Source organism: Harpegnathos saltator, unplaced genomic scaffold (assembly GCF_003227715.2).
Source record: "Harpegnathos saltator strain DR-91 unplaced genomic scaffold, Hsal_v8.6 scaffold75, whole genome shotgun sequence".
Classification (NCBI taxonomy): Eukaryota; Metazoa; Arthropoda; class Insecta; order Hymenoptera; family Formicidae; genus Harpegnathos; species Harpegnathos saltator.
The window spans coordinates 597,501-620,000 of NW_020230593.1; the positions used below are offsets into that span (position 1 = coordinate 597,501).

The following is a 22,500-nucleotide window of genomic DNA, read 5'->3' on the forward strand; positions in this document are numbered from 1 at the left end:
CGTCGTCGCGACGAGATTACTCGGTAGCACCCACTATGTCTGTCTACACTTCAACATCTCGGCTCGAGCTCGCGCTATCTCCCGTACTTCAATGAGAATCGTGAGAATCCGGATTACTCGGGAATTCCAACCCGCTGCGAAGTCGAGCGATCTCTGCGAGGGCGAACTCTCACCCCCGGATCGGAACTCGAGCACTCCGTGCGGAGAACCGAGCGATTGGTCGTTTAATTAATTTCCCGAGTCATCAACGTCATTCTTGTCAGTATCCCGCAAAGTATCCCGCGGACTATCTCGAGTATCCCGCTGGTCTCTCTAACGCGACACATCGTATAATCTCGGGGCGGGTGGTCCTCGCTGAAGTACTGGGCGACAGGGCTCCACGACGATGACGACGAAGACGAAGACGACGACGACGACGACGACAACGACGACGACGACAACGACGACGACGACGACGACGACGAAGACGAAGACGAAGACGAAGACGAAGACGAAGACGAAGACGAAGACGAAGACGACGACGGAGACAAGGAGAACGACGGCGACGTTGGTACTGCGACCGTAACTTACCGATTGAACATATTTCGGTTGCCAGGGGGACATCAGTGGTCGATCATCGGTGAACAACGAGCGGGACATCCGGGTCGGCAGGTTCTCGCGAAACTGCGGCTACGATCTAACATCCGGGTCATAACGCGCTACTACACTGAACACGTGGATACTGGCAGAGGCTGGTTCTCCTACCACCATCAACATCAGCACCACCACCACCTCCTCCTCCTCCTCCTCCTCCTCCTCCTTCTTTTTCTCCTCCTCCTCCTGCTGCACCTCCTTCACCTCCTCCTTTACCTCTTTCTCCTGCCCCTGCACCATCACCTCCACCTTCATCGTCCACCTACTACTTCTTCGTCTTCGCCGCCTCTCTCCCTCTCTTTCCCTCGCTCGCTTGCTTATACCGAGGTCCTCGCTCTTCCTCCGCGCCAGGTAATCCCTCGGTCTTGCTTTTACCTTCGTTCGCCCTGTACTTTGCTCACTCGCTCGCTCTCGCAACCCGCGGCTCTTAGGTCACGATCGAGAGCGGAGTCCCTGTCCCTCTACCACCGCCATCATCGCCACCACCTCCGCTACCGGTTGCGTCTCTCTCCTCTGCATGCGGTTTCTGCCCGCGTCTCGCGACTATCGCGGCTTGACGCTGCGCTTGGGATGGCTTGTGAAATTTTTGGGAATTATTGTGTAATTCGACCGCCAACCGGCCTGCGGTCGGACATTCGGTCGGTTAATAGAAGGACAAATGAAAACATGGTACCATTAGAGGAACTGCGCGATGCGGAATGATGAGCATCTTGAATGATTAAAATTGTACAGAATGTTTGTTGCTCGGAGTCTCGACGAATCGAGTTAAACATTTAAATAAAAAAGCATATAGACACATTGTTCCGTATCGTTTATTAACTCCTCGATTTATATAGTCATTGTAACTCAGGGATTTACGGAATTGGTAAAAGAAAGCTTTCTTTTTAATGTGTTTTTTACTAATACTGTTACAATATCTATAATTATCAAATCTAAATTGGAATATATGAAAATATTTTGCGTAGATAAATAATTACAAAAACTTGGTGAAACTAAAACCGAAGTCGTTGGAATGTTTTTAATCATAAAAAATAGACAAAATTACAAAGCTCTAACTCTGATAAGATAATGGTAGCAAGAAGATCCAAAAAGCAGTTTATAGTCTGATTAAGTTTTTCGATCTCAAACATGTCTTCAAGAATAAAGTTTATTTATTTTATTCCACGATGCTACACAAATATAAAGCAAGATTTGTCAAGCGAAAATATATTTCAAGTATTTTCTTTTAAATATGTTTTAAGTGTATTAAGTTTATCAAGTCGCAACGTATAAACGAAAAACATAAATAATAGTTGATGCCACTTAATAATATAAACATTACCTGTTCATTTAAATAATTTCATATTACGGTATTGCAATTCTCATTTAACTCTCATTTAACTCAGTATCTTTGCGAAAAACATTAACGATGTAATGCATTTAATATATTAAAATATAAAAACTTGAATTTTCAATATACTTTTCGAACCACCATGCCATCATTATCTTTGTCCAAGTTGCAGTACATTAAATTTTATTTACATCCATTATAGAAATGCTTTGTACTTATCACTCAGTCTTACTGTTTAATAATAAAAAATACGTCTGACTTCTTATGGAGTCATACTACGATCTTATTGAAGGGAAACCAGAGTGTACTACGATCTCAGTTCTTCCTTGAAGATGGTGGCGGCCCATAGCGTCGATTTCAGAACTAATGAAGAATAACGGGTCGGAGGAAAACAAGACGTTAACCCCGTTAAGTACATCAACAATAATTACGTTTACACGGCAAAGTTAATCCGGATTAGTAACAACCGTGGTTAGTGAATTTTTTTTATTCGATTGGTATATTCTTTTAGATCTAAAAATATATTCTAATCGGATTCGAGACTACACTATATACTACGGTAGTTACTAAATCGAAGTTAGAAGCCGTGTAAACGTAGTCAATGAGATAACAGCACCTTAAGCTGATGTACTGAACTTGAGTAACATATATTTTCTCGTAAGAATTGTTGTTAATTAGATCGAATCATAATAGAGATTATTATTTTAACAGTATTTCACAAAATTATTTCATTAATTTTATTTTATTAATTTTTAACCCCTTGACTATGGAGGCAGAAATGTACTAGTCGTGCCATTTTTGTGTTGGAAAAAATGTCGAATTTTCTTTATGATATTTTTATAATAAGGATTTTTGGGGTCGCCGAATCCAAATTTGATATCAAAATTTTTTAATTAAAAATGGCGGATTTAAATTTTGAAAATCAGATTTTCATGATTTTTATAATTTTGACTCGCCATGTTGGATCCGCCATTTTGAATTTCGAAATTTTGATATCAAATTCGGATTCAGCGACCCCAAAATCATATAGATACCCACTTTCATAAAAATCCGATTATTTTTATAATTTTGATTCGCCATGTTGGATCCGCCATTTTGAATTTCGAAATGTTGATATCAAATTCGGATTCAGCGACTCCAGAAATATATAGATACCCACCTGTATGCAAGAAACAATAGTTTTACTATTTTTTTTCTTCGATGCGTGTATACACGTCATCCACACTGGTGGCACGACTTTTTCATGCGGCTATACACGTCATCCACAGTCAAGGGGTTAATAATTTATTTTAATTCCATTAATTAATTTTATGGGCCCATAAAAGTAGAAAATCTAAACTAGGCACTTTTTGTAAACTTTCAGAATTGCATTTGGTAGTGCTGGTCGAGACGAAGAAAATTATACCTCGCACGACTTTCTACGTCCACCAGAAGTGCCTAAAAGAATTGTTTAAATTTTGGAAAGTAAAGCTCTAAATTTCGAATATTTCCGGTGGTCGTAGAAAGTCGGGTAAGGTGTCATTTTCTTCGTCTCGACGAGCATTACCGAATGCAATTCTAAAAATTCGCAAAAAGCGCCTGGTTTAGATTTTCATTTTTATGGTCCCATAAAATTAATGAAAATCTAAACCTGAAAAAAAACCTAAAAACAGTACTAACACAAAACTTTTCACTCTTTTATGCTGCTTTTATTAAATATTTAAATCATAAAAATTTATTAAATTTTATTAATTATTTATCAATTATTATTCATTATCAATTTTTTGAAATTTTTGTATTTGATATCATTCGATAAAATTCATGCAAGAGTGTCGAAAATAGATCAAGCGCCGATTATCGGGTACTTTACCATATATATTTGTAAACATAATTAAATAAATATACACACATATTTGACCTGTTCCATCGACAAGATATTATAAAGACTATTGGTTTTACGGGATTTAGCGTACCAGAGAAATTTCGCTGTGCATTAGCGCCCTCTTAGAAATATCGTGGCCGAAATATGAAACATAGCTTGAAATAAGCATGGATGGTAACAGATATGGAATAATAGGAAAAAGATATCGGAAAATATCAAAAGACTATCAATACGAAAAACAGGTCGAATATGAATGTAATTATGTCTCCTAGGATTGCCAGACGTGAGCAAATTTGGAATAAGTTGTATTTTAAATATATACGTTGGCATTCCTTGAGTTAATAATTCGAAGTTGAAATAATACTAAAATTGTGGTCGAAGACATATCATGTTGTTATGTACAGAGTTATGTTTCACGAATTCCTCGCTCTGAGGAATTCATGGAGACATAGAGCGGATTAATATAAATATAAAATTCCCATACCATTTTGCGATATTCGCAATAACTCTCGAGTTATTAATTATAGGAATGTAACGAACGAGCGCGCGCCGAGATGATATGAAAAAAGCATCGAAGCCGCTGGGCCCAAAAGCGCGGCCCACTTGATATAGCGACTGTTGCCAGCGCGCGGCGAGGGGAAGGACAATGTGCTACTACTTGTACTTTATCTCGCCGCTACTCGTGTATTTTATCGTCTTCGTAGTCTTCGTCGTCTTTGTCATTATCTTCGTCATCTTCGTCATTTTCGTCGTTTTCATTGTCGTCTTCATCGTCGTTTTCGTCGTCTTCGTTGTCTTTGTCGTCTTCGTCGTTTTCATCGTCTTCGTCGTTTTCATCGACGTCTTCGTCATCGTTTTCGTCGTCATCTTCGTCGTCGTCTTCGTAGTCTTCCTACCTGTGGGCCCCTTGGGATTCCCTTGGCTGATACGAAAATTTATTCAGGACTGTCAGTCTTTATAACACATCACTCAATAAGTTCGTAGGATGATATATAAATGGCGCTACTATTGACAAATAGTATCCATATGATTTTTAGGAAGTACTAACTTTCAAATGATACGTGTCAAAATTTCATGACAATCGGACGTTTAGTTCACAAGTTACAGTGGTTTTAGTGACAGCAACCAGCGAAACCCGCCCAAAGCGACCAAAAACGCAAATGTCAGCTGATAAGGTTTTGGCCTTCGTATTTTGGGATGCGCAAGGTATTTTACTCATTGATTACCTTGAGAAAGAAAGAACCATCAATAGCGAATATTATATGGCGTTATTGGTGCGTTTGAAGGAAGAAATTGCGAAGAAACAACCCCAAATGAAGAAGAAAAAAGTGCTCTTTCACGAGGATAATGTACCGTCTACAAAAAAGGCATCGAAATGTTAGAGAAGCGTTTGGAATCAATATATCACTCTTGAAGGAGACTATGTAGATGAATAAAGTCAAATTTTGCCTAAAAGTTGTTTTATTAGTCATCCTACGAACTTATTGAGTGATGTGTTATTACCTCGTCGGTGCCTGTTCTACGTATTGATATTCTTTCAATACCCTCCGGTACCTTTTCACCATTATTCCACATCTGTTACCATCTATGCTTATTTCGAGCTTCAGTTTCATATTCCGGTTACGATATTCCTAAGAGGGCGCTAATGCATTGCGAGAATTCTCTGGCACGCTAAATCGCATAAGACTGACAGTCTTTATTAGTACCTCTCGTCAATGGTTTCGCTGAAATAAGGGGTAAAGCAGCTATCATTAACCCATTATTTTGATGTTGACCTACGGCGTATATTTTAAAGTCTAGATATGCCAATAAAATACAAGAGTTGATATGCCTCTTATTTCGTTTTAAGTTATTGCTGACACTGTTTCAAAATTATTTGGAAACGGTCTATTAAGGCTGCGTTCCGATATTCACTGTCAGCACTGAAAATCTATAATATACGTGACGCATACTATGTATTTTCAGTACTGGCAGTGAATACCGGAACGCAGCTTAAAACGCGATTCTCCGACACGATAATAATCGAGTATCGATTCAGCAGTGGAGCAGCAGCCATCTATAACTCCCAGTAGGTCGATGGCGTGGCCGTTAGTCGGCGTACTTGGCTGTATTCATTCTACAGTGAATGCTTAGACAGATTGTGCCACTTGTGACGAAATGACGGCGCACGATCAAATGCGAGCTATGCTCGACCAGTTAATGGGCACAGGGCGAAATGGTACTCATTTGCTCACTTTTCCGCCGATTTCCGAACACGTGTTGTGATTCCGTGAAACGTAGCCAACGGATGTGGCAAAACGGCCAATCCTGCGGCCATGTTCTTAGCCCGTCATAATAGTGCTACTCTGTACACATATCCCTCATTTTGCACAACTTGGTATGCTTGTTGTTAATAAAAATTGTTTTTTCAGGGGAAAATAACAAATTTCAAGTGAAATACTCCGACTCGAAAGTCTGCAAGAGTTTTTTGCTGGCCTGCTGTCCTCATGAAATCCTCTCGTCGACGGTGAGTAATTTCTGTATCAGAGGCACACGAAATATATGGACGACACACCATTGGCACTTGTGCGCAGATAATGCACCCTGTATATGTATATATATATATATATATATATATATATGGATGTATATATATATATATATATATATACACGCGAATAACTTCTAATATTTTTTAATCAAAATGCAAAAAGAGAAAATAAAAGTTATATTTAATTTCATGTATCTACATATTTATTTTATTAAGTTTAAGTTCTGTTTATGCTTGTTACATGATTTGTTTTTTTTATTAATTCTTCGGTCGCTGGCACTGTGCTATTAAAAAGTGATCAAATTATTGGCTAGGATCATGGATTTATAATCACCACACACATATATTTGATTATTTGATTGGAATCTAAATTTTTAAATCAACTGGCATCTTGATAAATTGAAACATATTATAGATTAGATGCTTGCTAAACAAATTAATGCGATACTGTTGATTATTAATTTCTAAGATTAATTTATACTTTGAGATATTCATATTAAAGAGAACAAATCCCATACATATTTAAAATGAGGTTAGGTCCGATATAATTTATTGCACAATTGTGTAATCATAATAATTTTTGTAGTATATATATATATATATATTGGACAGTTGAATATCTATTTATTTTTATGTATTCTTCATACATACACATAACAACACAAAAAACTGCATACCAAACAGTCTGTGTGCACAAATAACATTTATCCTTTAAATCAACAAATAATATACAAAACACAAAGTGGAACAAATTTTCAAGTTCTTATCAGACATTCTTTCTCCTCTCTCTCTCTCTCTCTCTCTCTCTTGATATTATTGATATTTACACATATTTTTCTATAAAATGGGAGACAACTCTTCTCGCGACAAGAATTTAATTAGCATACAGCATTCAATTATATCGTATATATTTTGCGACTCGACAGTGAAATTATTTAAATATCCATTCGTCCGCTACTGCCATCATCATCTTTCTGAACCGACTCATTTTCCCCCCTGATGTAACATTATTTACCATGCTCACCGAGTCAGGTCATATAGATGATGAAGTCTATGTTAATAGCATAAAGAGTACTAAATCGATAATGAAAAGCAATATTTTGCAATTTGTACTTTCATAACACCTCGCTACGATCGTAGATTTGAGTGCACACCGACTTGTTTAGCACTGCTGTATATTGTCACACATGTACACATACACACACATACACACATGTATAAAATTTTTATATATTTATATGTATATATCTTATTATGCCTAATGTTAAGTAGAATACGTTCTCTAACCGTAATGTCGAAATCGAGAGAAGCATATGCGCACATATACATATTGAGTATCTTTGCGAGTCATCGCTCGAGGGAATGCGTATTTCGCAATAGTGAGACACGTCACTATGTTCCAACGAGTAACATTGTCAAAAAAACTAGCAAGTGTCACGCGTAACGAAGTTTCAGTGTCACGCATGTAGCACGTAGAACAGCCGAATAGAAAGAGTAAAAAAGCTATGCGTAATCGTGCGACACACACAGCGCTACGTAACCGATGTACCGAACAGTACATTCAATCGCCCACCAAGGTGCTTCTTTTCATCCCTTCTCACCTGTGCCAATCGGTGTGTCAAGCTCGATGTCGTGTTGGAGCGCTCGAAAAGGTCGTAGCTTGTAAGATGAGCGTCCTTTCGATCAAATTTACGTAAGCGAACGTAACGCGGGGGGAGCGAGCAATCAGTACGCAGAGAGGCGTGCTAATCCCATTTTCTGCCCCGCGTGGACACGTGTCTACCTCAGGGATTGACGATCACGATCGATTCACACTGGATACCGTCGAGAGGTGCGACACACACGAGGGCGGGCATTTCTGTCAAGCACACACATACACACACACACACACACGCACACTCGAAATTGCCGATTGTGATTAGAACAGCTGATGTGAGATTTCGTGGCTCGTGCGGGAAAAGCGGAGAAGCGAGAAAATGGCGTGTCCTCCACATATCAGTTACGTCTCTCCCTCTCTTTCTCTTTTTCTCCGTCTGTCTGTCTATTTGTCTGCCTGCCTGCCTGCCTGCCTGCTGTGTCGGGATTCCTCTCTGATTCTCTCGAGCCATGAAACGATGTTGCTCGTTCTAATTTCATTCGTACATATCAAATATATATATGTATGCGTACACTCTGAGAGAGAATACTTATATACACACACACACACACACACACAACATACACACACACACACACACACACACACACACACACACACACACACACACGCGCGCGCGCGTACAATGCAACCCCCTGTCGCAATGAAATTAGGAGGCGCAAGCAACTGTACAAGTGTGGCTTGAGCGAAATCGCATCGTCACGATGCGTTTACACGCGGTCGATCGAGCAACATTTTATCAAACGACACTGTATGACCACCACCACGCTTTGATTATCGATCGCGCCAACCGTCAAGCGCCAACCGCTAACGTAATGAATCGTTAACACCGCTTCGCGCATCTCGGTGTCAACTCGTGTAGGTTGCCCACGACGGGGATGTTTGCTACCATCTTGCCTCGGCCACATTCACTTACACAAAGCTGTCTCGAGTGCCGTCGCGAATCTCGGCGGCCTCCTTGGCGGTCTCTTCAGCAGCTCCCCGCAGCGGTGAGCATTGTTACGGGCATTTATCGCGTCTCGTTAAGTTACATGTAAAGTATGATTAATTGCACCGGGACAGCAGAGAGCCAATGAAAGTGAGGAAAGTGAAACTCGTGAAATTATAGTCATTTCGTTCAGTCGTCCGTTGAACCGTCATCATTATCGCGCAATCGAAGGAAATCGACGCGCCCAATGTCGCAGCGTGAAACCTCAGAAATCCATCCCGCAATCAAATGAGGATCATAAACACGAAAGAAGACGAACGCGTCCTTAATGGCCGAGAAAGTCCTTAATGTCGCGATCTATGAAAGGGAAAAAGTTGGAAAAGTTTTCTCTCTCTCTCTCTCTCTCTCTCTCTCTCTCTCTCTCACCTCAGACTATTTACAACTACTTACTGTACAGAAAGTTCCCGCTTGGGAAGTTGCATCGTACGGTGAGATTGTTCCTTAATTTTTGATCGGTCAGTGTTCTCAATGTCGTCCGCAGATGCGCGGGAATTTGCATAAATATCCGCACGATTATGCGGGTTGTTACCGAACGCGCGCGCGTGCCTGTTGCCGACGTTGATGGATGGCGGAGAATCCCAGCGGGTACTTGGGGAATTTACAGGAGGGCACCGGCGAAATTCACCACGAAATTTTCTAATTAATCTTGTCTCCCTAAGACGGATGGATTTATCTCCCCCTTCGCTGTTCCGTCGGAATCGGTTCCGGGAAACGCGCTCTTTGTATCTCAATTTACTGCGAAACACGCGTCTCGCATTGCTTGTTCCTCGTGAGTGCAGATAAGACATTAATTAGATTCTACATACATATCAAAACGCATGCATTCTGCATGCAGGAAAAATGGGAATGCCTTGGGCGTGTTTCTCAAAATTACGAGGCACTCGTGTGCACACGTTGTTCACGATTGTTTCTTCCTTCGGTATCGTCCTCGTTCTCGGCCAACTGACATTCATCGCGGATCATTCCGATCCCGAACCAAGCGATACGAAAAGCGTGTAAATTTACAAATGGATACTTGATATACGATTATATAAATACCAGCAATGTCCCACAAACTGAGCTATTAAGAAGAGTGATTTGCTTTGGAAAAAGAATAACCGCGTTACGTGCTATGTTTATAGCGTTGCGTATTTTTTCGATGGTCTCTCACAAGAACTTCGAACAGTGAAAGGAAGCAAACGTGAGGTAGCAAACACCCCTGGTGGTTCCGCGACAGGATTCCCCACGACACCACGAAATTTCGAGAGCAAAGACGAGAATAAAGAAATCTCAATTAGGGAAGGAAACAAAGATTAAAAGAGAAACTTAAAGAAAGACGGAAAGAGAAACGAAAAAGAAAAAAAAATAAAGAAACAAAAAAAGAGCAAAATTTTTACTAACGGCAATCGTTCGTTCGAACGTGAAGCACCGCTATGCAGATCCACTAATGTCAACGTAACTACAGTTCTATTTCCAGAGTCTCTGGAAAAAGCAATTCCAATCAGATCCATTGTACAATATTGTTGCGAGTATTGTCCGCTCACATATGTCCGTGTTGTACTTGTCACTCTCACACGCGCGTTACTGTAAGTACTGAAAACGAGAAGAGGACGTACGTATTACACCTACAATTTGATTTACCTTTACAATAATAATTCAAATGCTAAGTATAATACATATATATGCGTATCTATATACATATATATTTTAATCCGATATACATATATATATATATATATATATACGTAAAGGCGGGCGGTAACCTCAGCCCCTCTACCGGTTTTCCACACGGTGGTGAGGCTGAGTGCCGAATGTAAATTCCCAGACCCCCCGAAAAGGCCTGTAAAAGTCGGTGAGTAGAGCGTCATGCTGATTCAATGAGACGATATCTTAATTGTCGCTTCTTACTAATGATGCCGTTTACGGCAGGTAGGAATGAAGTTTACTTTGAGAATGTGTGTGAACAAAAAATATATATCATCCTATGGAAGTATATGGGTGCAAGAAAATGAAGCAGTCATCTGTAAGTAAGACTTTGCGAATTGCCAAGAACCTTTCACACAACCGCGCACCCGCGTACGGTACGACGATCCTCGTCGGAGATCGGAAGAGCGCTTCTTCCTGTTGTCCGGCTTTCCAACTTTCGAGGACGCGAACTCGGAAGGGACGAAAGTCGGCGTGTTGGTCTGGTCGATGCAGCTTTACGCGCATCTCGTCTCGCCTCTCTTTAACGATTATCGCGCGTCGCATCCTGAATAAATACTTGAAGAACGAAGCGTTTGAAAAAGAAAGAAAAAAAAAGAAATAAGGCGAGTTTTTCGAACGAAGTGCGTCGCGTCGCGTCGGGGGAAAGCGATTTTTCAACCGAGTCGAGTTCGAGTCCGGGGAATCTCTCGTTTCGCGCCAACCGCGCGATACCTTTGGCAATTTGCAACGGCCGAAAATGTCGACAAGAGAAAAATTGAGAGGTGGCATGACGCAGAGAGAGACGTGTGATTAGGCGGATTAGCACAACGTTGCCAGTTCCATTAGAAAAATTTCCTCCAACATTGGACGTGTGTACGTATTGAATCCGTATCTTTCTAAATCCGTTTAGCAGCCAACATAAGAGAGAATTCGTGCCGTACGTAAATAGTGTAATCAACCATTATAGGCTGTAAGTTCTTTCGTAGAAAAGTGAACATTATGAACTTAAGGTGTGTGCTGATTATAGCTTCATTGCCATCGCATTCTCGTGTCAGGCGGAGAACTGTTGCCACCCTGTAAGTGAAAACAACAAAATATTTTATCTGTACAAACTGCATTTCTACTTTATACCGCGCGACTACGTGCTATAGATCGACTGACGATCCTTGGATCGCTTCAATCGTGCGTTTTATCTAGCCCGTGGCTAGGAAGACAAACTGACGTTTCCGTTATAAGCAAAAAAAAGAATCGAATAAAATGATACGAAAAGAAAGAAAAAGGCAAAATGCTTATTGGGTTGTCTTTTATCCTAAGGGAATATAGGCGTTACAAACTCGGAATTTTTGTCGTATGATCTGTCTGTCTCTCTCTCTCTCTCTCTCTCTCTCTCTCTCTCTCTCTCTCTCTCTCTCTCTCTCTCTCTCTCTCACTCACTCACTCACTCACTCACTCTCTTTCACTCTCTTTCACTCTCTTTCACTCTCTTTTTCATTCTCTCTCTCTCTCTCTCTCTCTCTCTCTCTCTCTCTCTCTCTCTCTTTTTCACTCTCTCTCTCTCCCTCTCTCTCTCTCTCTCTCTCTCTCTCTCTCTCTCTCTCTCTCTCCCTCTATCTGTCTTCTAGATTATCGATTCGAGCTAATTTCCAGTCGCGGTAACGCGACCGGGTATGTTATTCTTGTCAGTAAGAAATCTCGTAAATGCAGAGCTGGGGAAGGTTTAACTAGAATAATAACAACAACGATAATAATAATGGTAATGATACGCGTAGAATCGATAAGGCCCCGTATAAACGAAGGGACGTAGTCTAATATAACTTGATCTGTAAATGTCATAGCGCATGGACCTGGGAGAATGCCCCCAGATTCACGACTTGGCCCTACGGGCTGACTACGAGGCTGCTCAAAAGAAGAAGGATCACTTTTACGACATTGATGTAAGTATCTTTAAAGCTTTTAAAGCTGTCATTATCGTATTCTCTGGACTCTGGAAGAAGGAGAATCAATGTCCGCGCTATCTCGTTTAATTGTCCTGCTCAACTACAAAAGAGTTTTAAAAGTTGCAAACATTCCGTACGCTACTGCTATTTCAACGATGAAAGATGATCATTTTTTACCGATTGTCCACTTGATCCCCTGAAATTGTTGACGTAATTTCATCTCTCAAATACTCAGGCAATGGAGCATCTACAGAGCTTTATCGCCGACTGCGATCGTCGCACGGAGCAGGCCAAGCAGCGGCTGGCGGAAACGCAAGAGGAGCTGAGCGCGGAGGTGGCGGCGAAGGCGAACAACGTCCACGTGCTCGCTGAAGAGATCGGTAAGAAACTAGCCAAGGCCGAGCAGCTCGGCGAAGAGGGCTTTGTTGAGGAGTCTATGAAGCTGATGGGCGAGATCGACGAGCTGCGCAAGAAGAAGAACGAGGCGGAGCAGGAATACAGAAACAGTATGCCGGCGTCAAGCTATCAGCAGCAGAAGTTGAGGGTGTGCGAAGTATGCAGCGCTTATCTCGGCATACATGACAACGACAGACGATTAGCGGACCATTTTGGCGGCAAACTACATCTGGGCTTCATCAAGATCCGCGAAAAGCTCGCAGAGCTGCAGAAGACTGTCGAAGAGAGGCGCAAGGAGAAGCGCGAATCCTTGCTTGATAGGAGACGAGACAGGGACAGGGAAGACCGCGATAGAGACCGCGACAGATCGGACAGGAGAAGCGGAGGATTGGGCTACAGGGATCGCGACCGGGACAGAGACCGTGATCGGGACCGGGACCGCGAACGCGATCGTGATCGCGATCGCGAGCGGGACCGCGACCGTGACCGGGACCGTGACCGTGACCGTGACCGTGACCGTGACCGTGACCGTGATCGCGATAGAGATCGTGATCGCGATCGTGATCGCGAGAGAGATCGTGAACGCGAGCGCGATCGCGACCGAGATCGTAGAGACAGGGACAAGAAGAAGTCGCGATCCCGAAGTCGTAGTCGTGGAAAAAGGTTTGCAGATTCCTTATACTTTTTTCTTTTCTTTTTCTTTTCTCGAATTCGAGGATAACGGGCGAGAAATTTTTTGTGATGTTCAACCAGAGATTTCAAAATATTTTTCAATTCATTTCCAAAAAATTTCTCAATTTATTTTTAACAAGACTGTCAAGACCGGTCAAGATCGTTGCACTTGTTTCTTCCATTACCTCTACAATAATGTCGCATTCTGTTTCAGATCAAAACGTTCGCGCAGCGGTAGTCACAGTCGTCGATCTCGTTCCCGTCGTAGTGGATCCAACGATCGCAAGAGATAAGAAAGAAGACATAATTATTATGCTCAATCATCCCTTTTTTCCTTCTTTGCCTATTATCTCCTTTCCTTCTTCCCAACGTTCTATACGCTCACACATTTTGTACACATAATGTGTATACTGAAACGTGCACACGAGGCATCCGCGTCAATTTAATATCGTCTATAGTGAACGCGGTGTTTCGTGTTTCGAGGTAATCATTGTAATTACTTGATACCTAAGTGATGCCGATTCAACTTTATTTATATTAGGAGAACTACTCCTACTGTTTAAATTTAACTTAGATATTAATCAATCTATGATGTATTTTTGCTTTTAAACTAGTTTTAATCTACCTTGTAAATAAGAGAACAGCTTAAGTATGTCTCGTATTTGCGGTTGTTACATGTTTATCATATATGAACGTGTGTAGTAATGCTATAAATAATAATAATAATAATAATAATACATTTCAGCATAATTGTTGCATTACTTACAACCTTGCACATTTATGCATGAAAATTTAAATGAAGATGCGTTTGATTTTTCTAAGGTAATATAAGACTCATTACGTACTGAAGATTGAAATCTCCTCAACATGAATTTCTCTTATGTCGCACCTTGTCAGAAGCGGTTCGTGTCTTTAATCTCTTTAAGATCTATCAATTATTTTTATTTTTACGCTCTATTTATGACTACAAATTATATTCGTAGTCACTGAATGGATGACTTTTAACGAAAGGAAGTGAATGATGTTCAATAATGTGAGTGAAATTCACTAAAATATCAGAATATTTTATTGATCGCAGCGTAATGAAACTTTTTACATAGTTAAATTTTCTCAGGATATATTATATCTCCAACAGATGATGTATGTGGACTAGAAAAATAATTTACATCGTATGTACAAAAGGTCAAAATAGTAATAAAAGTCTTTATAAAAGAAAAAAATAAGAAATACTGAAGAACCAGACACCATTATGCTAATAGAGTATTGGTAATTTTAAGTAATCGCGTGCTTACAAAGTATTTGGTAACATAGAGAAAAAGTAGAAAAAGGATCTTCTCATACAAGACGATCTATAGCAGTTGCCAATTTTTAATCACACTGATTCATACATTCCTTGCAAAGGAATCATCTTCAGATATTTTTCTACGTTGATAAACTTCATTTGAGTTTTTTGCGATGAAGAAAAAAAAACTAAAAATTAGACTATAATTAGACGTTTTAAATACTGTTATCGTACGTACATTGCATATGCAATTTTTGTTACGTATTCAATAGATAAAATGATCTGACTTTTGTATGTTCCACATATGATTTGAAGATTTTACTATTTGGTATTACGTAAACATTGGCGGACATACGACTACCAAATATCCCAAGTATAGACACTTGTTGATAGAATGATGAATTATTTAAATGGTAAGTTATGATTAAGACAGGAACAAAAGAATATATAATGTATTACGCGAGTTGTATAATAATGAATAGTTGAAATGATAATTATTAAAATAAAATTATATTAAAACACACAACAAGATATAATTGTACCTAATATATAAATATAAAATTTTTCAATATTGATAGCAAAAACGTTTCCATTAGATTTTGCAAAAGAAAGACAAGATTCTCGCAAAAAAAATTCTCTCTCCAAAGCAAATATAATCTACTGTAACTTTGTAAAAACATCGACTAGCACTTGTGCTAGTCAAGATGACATTAAATTTCTACGTTCCTGTGATTACGAAATTGGCAGCCGCCGTATACTCTTTACACTTCGAGTCATTGAAGCGCAATAATAAAAAAGTCAAAATTCGTAAATGAGAAAACATAATGACTAATTACGGTCTTATATTTAACGGTCATTATCGGACAGTCTTAAAAGTTGCATTGAGGTCGCTCAAAGAGTTCATTCAAATTCGCCTAGCTTAGAAAAATGAAAGCGGCTACCGCTATCACTTTAGTGTTTTTATCGTATGCTCATCCGCCCTCACTTTAGTTAGTTTGAACGTCGTCGTTGAAATTAACCGCTTCCGTAGCCACTTCGGGAGGAGGTGGAGGTGGTAAAGGATTGTTACTACTCGGCGATATCGACGATACTCCCCGTTGGGCTGACGATTTTGGAGACTTATCATCCACTTGTGCTGGACACTCAAAATGAACACAGTGAAACACCTGGAAACGTCGGGCCATTGCTCATTAGTTGCGCACATTATGTCCCGTGAAGTAACATATATAAACGACCAATTTGATTTTAGAGACGGTAAATACCTCGTTCGCAGTATTGTGAGTCCCCACTATACGTATGTAAACTACTGGACGAGGTGGATTAATATGTATCGTTTGCCAAGACCGACAGGACTCCCTAGTTTTGTCAGCAATTACTGACCAGTCCCAGGTGTTGCCCGCTACCTCTATGTAATACGAGTATGAACGATTATCGCAATCCCAAAGTAATAATCTGTGGAAAAGGTCACAGATAAGTATGTTGCGCCGTACGAGTTTCGCTTACGCCCATTCCATATGCAATCACTCAGCGATGGTGGTGGCGTGATTCTATCGATGAGAAGATTTGTGCGAGCAATGAATTTTGCATCGGGTGATCTTACATGGAACGGTTTTTGACGGCATAATACTGGAACTATACCGCATAGAATGTATCATGTATGGCTGTCCCAATTGCACCAAAATAGCTCCGGAGCCAAGTTGATGACACGTGTAACCACTGTCCCAATCGTAGTTGGACGTGTCGCCGTTCAATAAATTATTGCGTGATCTGGATGAATAAATAATGTTTAAGGGAAAGTGTATATAATTGAATATATAACTGCAGTAGATGGCAAAGTTTTCGTTTATTACCTGCTCACACCCTCTATAACGCACGCGCTTCTTTCCGCAACAGCGACATTTTGCGTCGGTACAACGAAGCCGTCGCTAAGTTCCTCCGTATGGTTTGTGTAGTACGCTTCAAAATTCACGACGTGAAAGACCTTGCGATCGAAATAACGAGAAACATTCGTTAAATATCAAACTATTGCGATAAAACAAATGAAAATGATTCTATATTACACAATTCAAAAAACTCACCCTATTTACTGTGTTATTCGTCCCTACAATACGAATGTAAAGAACCACTCTCGGTTCAAAATATAGATATTGCCAACTGCGGCAAAAATAATCCGAGTGATCGATTAGTTTGACCCAATCCTTCTGATCCATAGATCCCTTTGGATAGCAGATAGCAAAATGGCAAAGATGCAAAGTCTGTTTGATATTGCATTATACAATATGGCATACCTCTATGTAGTACGAATAAGATCGCATATCTCGATCCCACAGTAACATCTTCACATGATTTATAATACATTGTGTCCCTAACTTGATTAAGATCCCCTGTTCTGCCGATTCTGTTATAGTATGCCTCGTGTAACCACGTTCCATGTCATAGTTGATGGTATCTCCGTTCAACAGATAACTACGCATCTCTCCCTGTAACACCTGAGCACCGTGCATCGGATGGGCAACATTCTCGTCGACCAGTAAACGGCCACGATATTCGAGTTCCGAATCGCGCGTCTGCGTGCGCGCGGATATCGCATCCAAGATCGCTTCCGACGAAACAAGCCCAGTTGGTCTCACGACGTTCAGAAGATCCGTGATCGAAATTAGACTCAATCTTAATCGAGCTGTAAAAACGAAAATAATTTATGTGCGAATATACTTTGTCAGCCTGTAGTACCGAGAGAAAATTTATTTTGCCTTAATTTTCATATATATACATATATACACACACACACACACACACACACACACATATATATATATATATATATGCAGAAATTACATAAAACTTCGCTTGCATTAACTTCGGGGTTGGCTTTGACCCACGATTCTACAGCCAAGAAGATGTCTATCTCTGGTGCATAGAAGGAATCTCTGGAGATTAATTTGTTTAAAGCTTCTGGACTTAATTGTAAAAAATTCTCATGTTGAATGACTTCAGGTGCATGTTTATCCATATATTCAAGACAAACCTAACATTAAAATATATATTGAAAATATGTTAAATATATTAATTGTGCGTAAGTTATCTCTCATGTCAGGTAACTCAAGAGTAGAAATCTGCGCATACATGCATATGTGTAATACTAACCCTAGTTAGAAAATCTAGCTGATATAAAAATGCAGTATCTATAATTAAACAAACATTCTTTATGCTAAGTATCTCTCTGAGATAATCAGATATCGCAGCTTCAAGGTCCAAAAAACCATACAAATGTGCTAATCCAAGAGTATCAAGGATTACCTGCGATAAAATGAGAAAAACAACTAATTTCACATATTCTTTAACAATTGAAGTTTAGTTCGAAGGAAGCATACCTCATCACGTTCATTGGCTAAAGACATACGACCGGTATATATATATTTGAGCAAGCCTTTAAATGCAGGCAATGTGGCACTTGGCAGTTCTATTACGTTTTGTGTGGATTCCCTCATACCACCAAACAGCAGAGCTCGAAAGTAATCGCTACGTGCGGCAAGAATAAGTTTGTGAGTATTGAATTTTTGACCAGCCACTACTAGTGTAACATCTGAATAATCTTCAGTACGATATAAAGCTCCGACATCCTCAGAAACAAAGTGAATGTGATCTATCTCGCCAGATGACGGATTCAAATGTGAGCTCATTTTCGTCCGTTGAATTTGTGCACTTGCACCGAATCACTTCACTGAAATAAGAAAGTTGGATCATTTGTTATGATACTATGATGGAAGTACCTGAAAGTGGCACTTCAATCTACTAAGAATTTCTCACACAGTGCTAAAAATTAATTGCGTTAAATTGCAATACATTTTACGCGAGAATAATCCAACGTCAAACTTTCTTCCCCTCATAAATAAATATGTATACAACGTATACAAAGATATGTATACAAAGATATATGACCTCGCTCGATGAAATTGATTAGAAACGAAAGTGTCATGCGAAAATTTGTCAACCTTACACGATATCCTCACAGTTCCCAGAACGAACGCGTGTCGTATTTTATTTATCCAGGAGACATGTGAAAGAGGAAAACTCTAATAATTTCCACGTATGCGTTTGTGTTGCGTACTCGCACTATCGAGCTTTCGAGGAAACTCCTTGAATCATTCCCGGATGAAAAGTTCCACACGCGACTTTCAGCTCTGCGCTCTCTGTCGTGACGCACACGATCTGCCAATCGCGAATCATTCTTCACCGTTAACGAACGTCAGTAAAGTCGCGATCTACTATCCTACCGCGACGAGTGACATTCAGTCAAATTCTTTTACTTTCCTTCGATTTCTTTCATTCGTTTCAAAATCTTGCTTTGCCTTTGCTTGCTTTGCCCAAAACCGCCTCATTTCGATCGCGCAGAAGCTGCCAAAATACGAGGAAAAACCCTCTTGCGAGTCGGACTCAAAGACACTCGTTGCGACATAGAAACTGCACTTGCAGTTGGCGATAATGTCGCCCCGTCGCGGCGGTGTCGACAATTACGGTTCAAGCAGCGGCAAGTGGACGGAACTGCTCAGTCGGAGAAGGAACGTTGACTACTGCGTATTGTCCCGAAAGAGGTGGAGAAACAACAGCAACAGTAGCAGCAGCAGCAGCAGCAGCAGCGGCCCAGTGGCGCGAATCCCGTATGCGTTATGCCGGAGCCGCTGCTGAGGCAACGGCGTTTCCCGCGGCGTCGAACGGCCGTGATCGCGCTCGGCTAAAGCCCGAGAGGCGATTTTTCGCCGTGGCAACGAGCGAATTTGCCGGCAAAATCCTCTGAAAAATCGGCGGCGGCCGTGGCGAATAAGCGCACGTGAAACGAACACGCGATGCACGGCGCGACATTGCGGCGCGCGACGCCGAACGTCGTTGTGGCCGGAGAGCTACTCTGAGGGAGAGAGAGAGAGAGAAAGAGAGAGATAGATAGATAGAGAATAACTACCCTCTTTCCCGCGCCCGCGGCAGTTTCGCGGAACGAGCCGTACACCAGGTCAGGTGGATCGTCAGACAGGCAGACAAGCAGGCCGGCCGGCTCGTGGCCACCGGACGACGCGCTGTACCTGAGAACCACGTGAGTGCACAGCAAGGACGCAGTGCGAAATTTGCAGGAGCGATGACACTTTGTCCGTCGACGAGTACTTCACGTTTGCTTACAACGAGCGCGTTGCTTGGTGCAAATTTCGCAGTGTGCGGCCAAGTAGAAATGTATACCGATAAACAGCGCGAAAAGAGACTCGATCTCTCCGCGACTCATCGCTCGCGGTTGCATGTTAATTATTTTAAGGACTCTCTCTGAGACGAGATTAACTGCGGTATCTCGGTGCATGAAATATCAGCGGAGCATCTCCGACGCGATGTAAACACGACAGGACGGTTGATTTATAAAATATTCCAGTACGCGGTTTCATTTCCGTCGGAGTAAAAACTCGGTTCTCCGGCATCAGAGCATCCAGACGTACAAGTTTCATTTCGTCGAAACTTTTTCTATCGATGGTACCCCGGCTCAGAGTTCTGAGTTCCAAGTTTACTAATTAAACTCGATATTGCGCTCCCCTGACAAAGGGACATACACATTATATATATACATATATATATATATATATTTAATGTTCATTAAATAACAATTTGATAGATTACGCGCACAGAGGTAGAGAAAGAGCTGGAGGATCGCGTGTAAATCGCGTAAATAAGAATTGGATGAATATTGATTGATGATGAGCTTGTACGGATACACGGAATCCCACGGAAACGGAATGTCAATATTTGTTATTTATATGCAACGTTATTAATTTGAGTAAACCGTAGTAATCGCGTGGCGTGTTACGGAGATGGTTCGATTATCTGTACGGCGCTGAACAATTGTTAAAGCGATATTTCGATCGTAAACAAGTCGCCGGTGACTCTACGAACGATGACGGAAAACTCGGACCGTAATATGTACACACTGCCATGTTGCAGAAACTATCGAGAGGAAATAATCTCGATAGTTTAATTTTACACATTTTTTCGTTAGACATTTTTCTTTCTTTTTCTTCTTGCTGAACGCCTCGTTAGCATCGTACCTGTTTACACGAAAGAACGACGTCCCTTGCATAAGCGCGTCGTGCGAATAACATCCGTACGGACGGATGTTGGTACGGATAGTAGAGCGTCACGTGGAAAATAATTAAGCAACGACATTTGTAAGCCTCCCGTGTAACGGGAGAGGCGATTTTATGGCAGGAGGGAATTTTATGGCATTTTACAGAGGCAAGTATTAATCCGGCGAAATAACATGAATAACGCGTATCGGCGGAGAACAGTCAAACAGAATTTTGATGTAGCGACGGCGATATGTGAAACTTTATATGGCTGTAATTCGTGACGGGAAAACGCAAAAGGAGAGGAATTTATTCGAGCTGCGCTCGTTCTCTCTCTCTCTCTCTCTCTCTCTCTCTCTCTCTCTCGCTCTCGCTCTCGCTCTCGCTCTCGCTCTCGCTCTCGCCCGCTCGCTCGCTCGCTCGCCATCTCTTGATACCATGAAAGGATTCAAAATCCCGCTCACACTCGAGGATACGGGTTCCTTTGTGCGATCGAGCGCTTCTGGATATCTCAAGTAGTTACGAAGCAAACGGCTCGACGCAGAGTTAATCCTGTAAGGATCCTGTAAGGACATTACGCAGTAAACTTATCGCGATCCTTTGAAGGAATTTTCTCAATGTGCAACAGAGCATACTCGGAACACGTAGCAATCGGTCTTTCTCCTTCTTGAGGACGTTTTTATCTTAAGAACGGTATATTTATATTTATATAATACTTATAACAATATATTTATATGTTTGTTCGTTTTTTCATCGTGAAAACATTTTTATATTTTTTCGACATTTCGAGATATCACGCATCGCATGCACGCATCAAGTGCATCAAAGCTCTGGTATGCTTTATCGATAAAACTTTTACCGTCAGGATGAAAATTGTTAGATCTTGTTCCGAGATTTTTACAACTGAAAGCTAAAACGACGGTCTTTTGTTGAAATATACACGGTTTGCGTATGTTACGTATCGAAATGCTAAATGCATCTAAGTGCACTCAAAAATTTGTGACTGTTATCCTTGACATTTTTTATCGTCAGGGCTCACTGCTGCATCAATCTTTCATGCACCATCAATACCCTCGAAGTAGAACAAGCAATATCGTTCTGCGGCTTGGAAGTGAAGGCAGGAAATGTCGTGGGTCAGATAGAGGACATTTACCCTAACTCCAAGCCGTGAAATGATATCGGCTGTTCCAGTTCTCTGATATCGATTTATTCGTACAACTCGTTTACTTATCGGTGGTGGATGCGCCGATGTAAACGTGATAGTATTGTTTACATATTTGGGCATACGCGGCGAATTACGTATTATCTGAGAAAAAATAGTTTAGTGGCACAGAAAATTTTTGTTCTGGCTTGAATCCAGATACAGGGCCTCAAATGCACACACAAATATCATTGTAAAGTTTGACAAGCGTTAATTGATATCTCGACTTCTATTTTTTATCAAAAAACATTCC

At 40.9% G+C, this 22,500-nt stretch overlaps 4 protein-coding genes across 5 annotated transcripts in view; 2 read left to right on the forward strand and 2 right to left on the reverse strand.

Annotated features, from left to right (window-relative positions):
- dysf (neuronal PAS domain protein dysfusion) overlaps positions 1-810 on the reverse strand; it is a 7,709-nt gene extending 6,899 nt beyond the window's left edge. Inside the window, 3 exon segments of the mRNA XM_025306054.1 lie at positions 118-134; positions 505-632; positions 635-810. Of these exon segments, the coding sequence (XP_025161839.1) occupies positions 118-134; positions 505-632; positions 635-692 (203 nt within the window). The 5' untranslated portion in view covers positions 693-810.
- Positions 811-5,871: 5,061 nt separating this feature from the next.
- On the forward strand, positions 5,872-14,124 carry LOC105192358 (putative RNA-binding protein Luc7-like 1). Its single transcript, XM_011156436.3, has 5 exons — positions 5,872-6,042; positions 6,236-6,330; positions 12,500-12,598; positions 12,837-13,660; positions 13,884-14,124. The coding sequence occupies exons 1-5, from the start codon at positions 5,982-5,984 to the stop codon at positions 13,960-13,962; spliced, it is 1,158 nt and encodes a 385-aa protein (XP_011154738.2). The 5' UTR covers positions 5,872-5,981; the 3' UTR covers positions 13,963-14,124.
- Positions 14,125-15,908: 1,784 nt separating this feature from the next.
- On the reverse strand, positions 15,909-19,229 carry BTBD9 (BTB (POZ) domain containing 9). Of its 2 annotated transcripts, none has more exons than XM_011156400.3 (10): positions 18,949-19,215; positions 18,323-18,672; positions 18,096-18,248; positions 17,787-17,976; positions 17,240-17,628; positions 17,030-17,167; positions 16,802-16,932; positions 16,590-16,718; positions 16,214-16,403; positions 15,909-16,117 (listed from the first exon to the last, which is right to left on the reverse strand). In XM_011156400.3, the coding sequence occupies exons 2-10, from the start codon at positions 18,629-18,631 to the stop codon at positions 15,938-15,940; spliced, it is 1,809 nt and encodes a 602-aa protein (XP_011154702.1). In that variant the 5' UTR covers positions 18,632-18,672; positions 18,949-19,215; the 3' UTR covers positions 15,909-15,937. The 2 variants fall into 2 exon arrangements, 1 of the variants encoding a protein (XP_011154702.1); XR_003114052.1 differs by having other exon boundaries at positions 15,927-16,117; positions 16,552-16,718; positions 18,949-19,229.
- A 263-nt stretch (positions 19,230-19,492) lies between these two features.
- LOC105192367 (diacylglycerol kinase eta) overlaps positions 19,493-22,500 on the forward strand; it is a 32,077-nt gene continuing 29,069 nt past the window's right edge. Inside the window, exon 1 of the mRNA XM_025306031.1 lies at positions 19,493-20,037. The gene's annotated coding sequence lies outside the window, so the exon portion shown is untranslated. The remainder of the gene's footprint in view (positions 20,038-22,500) is intronic.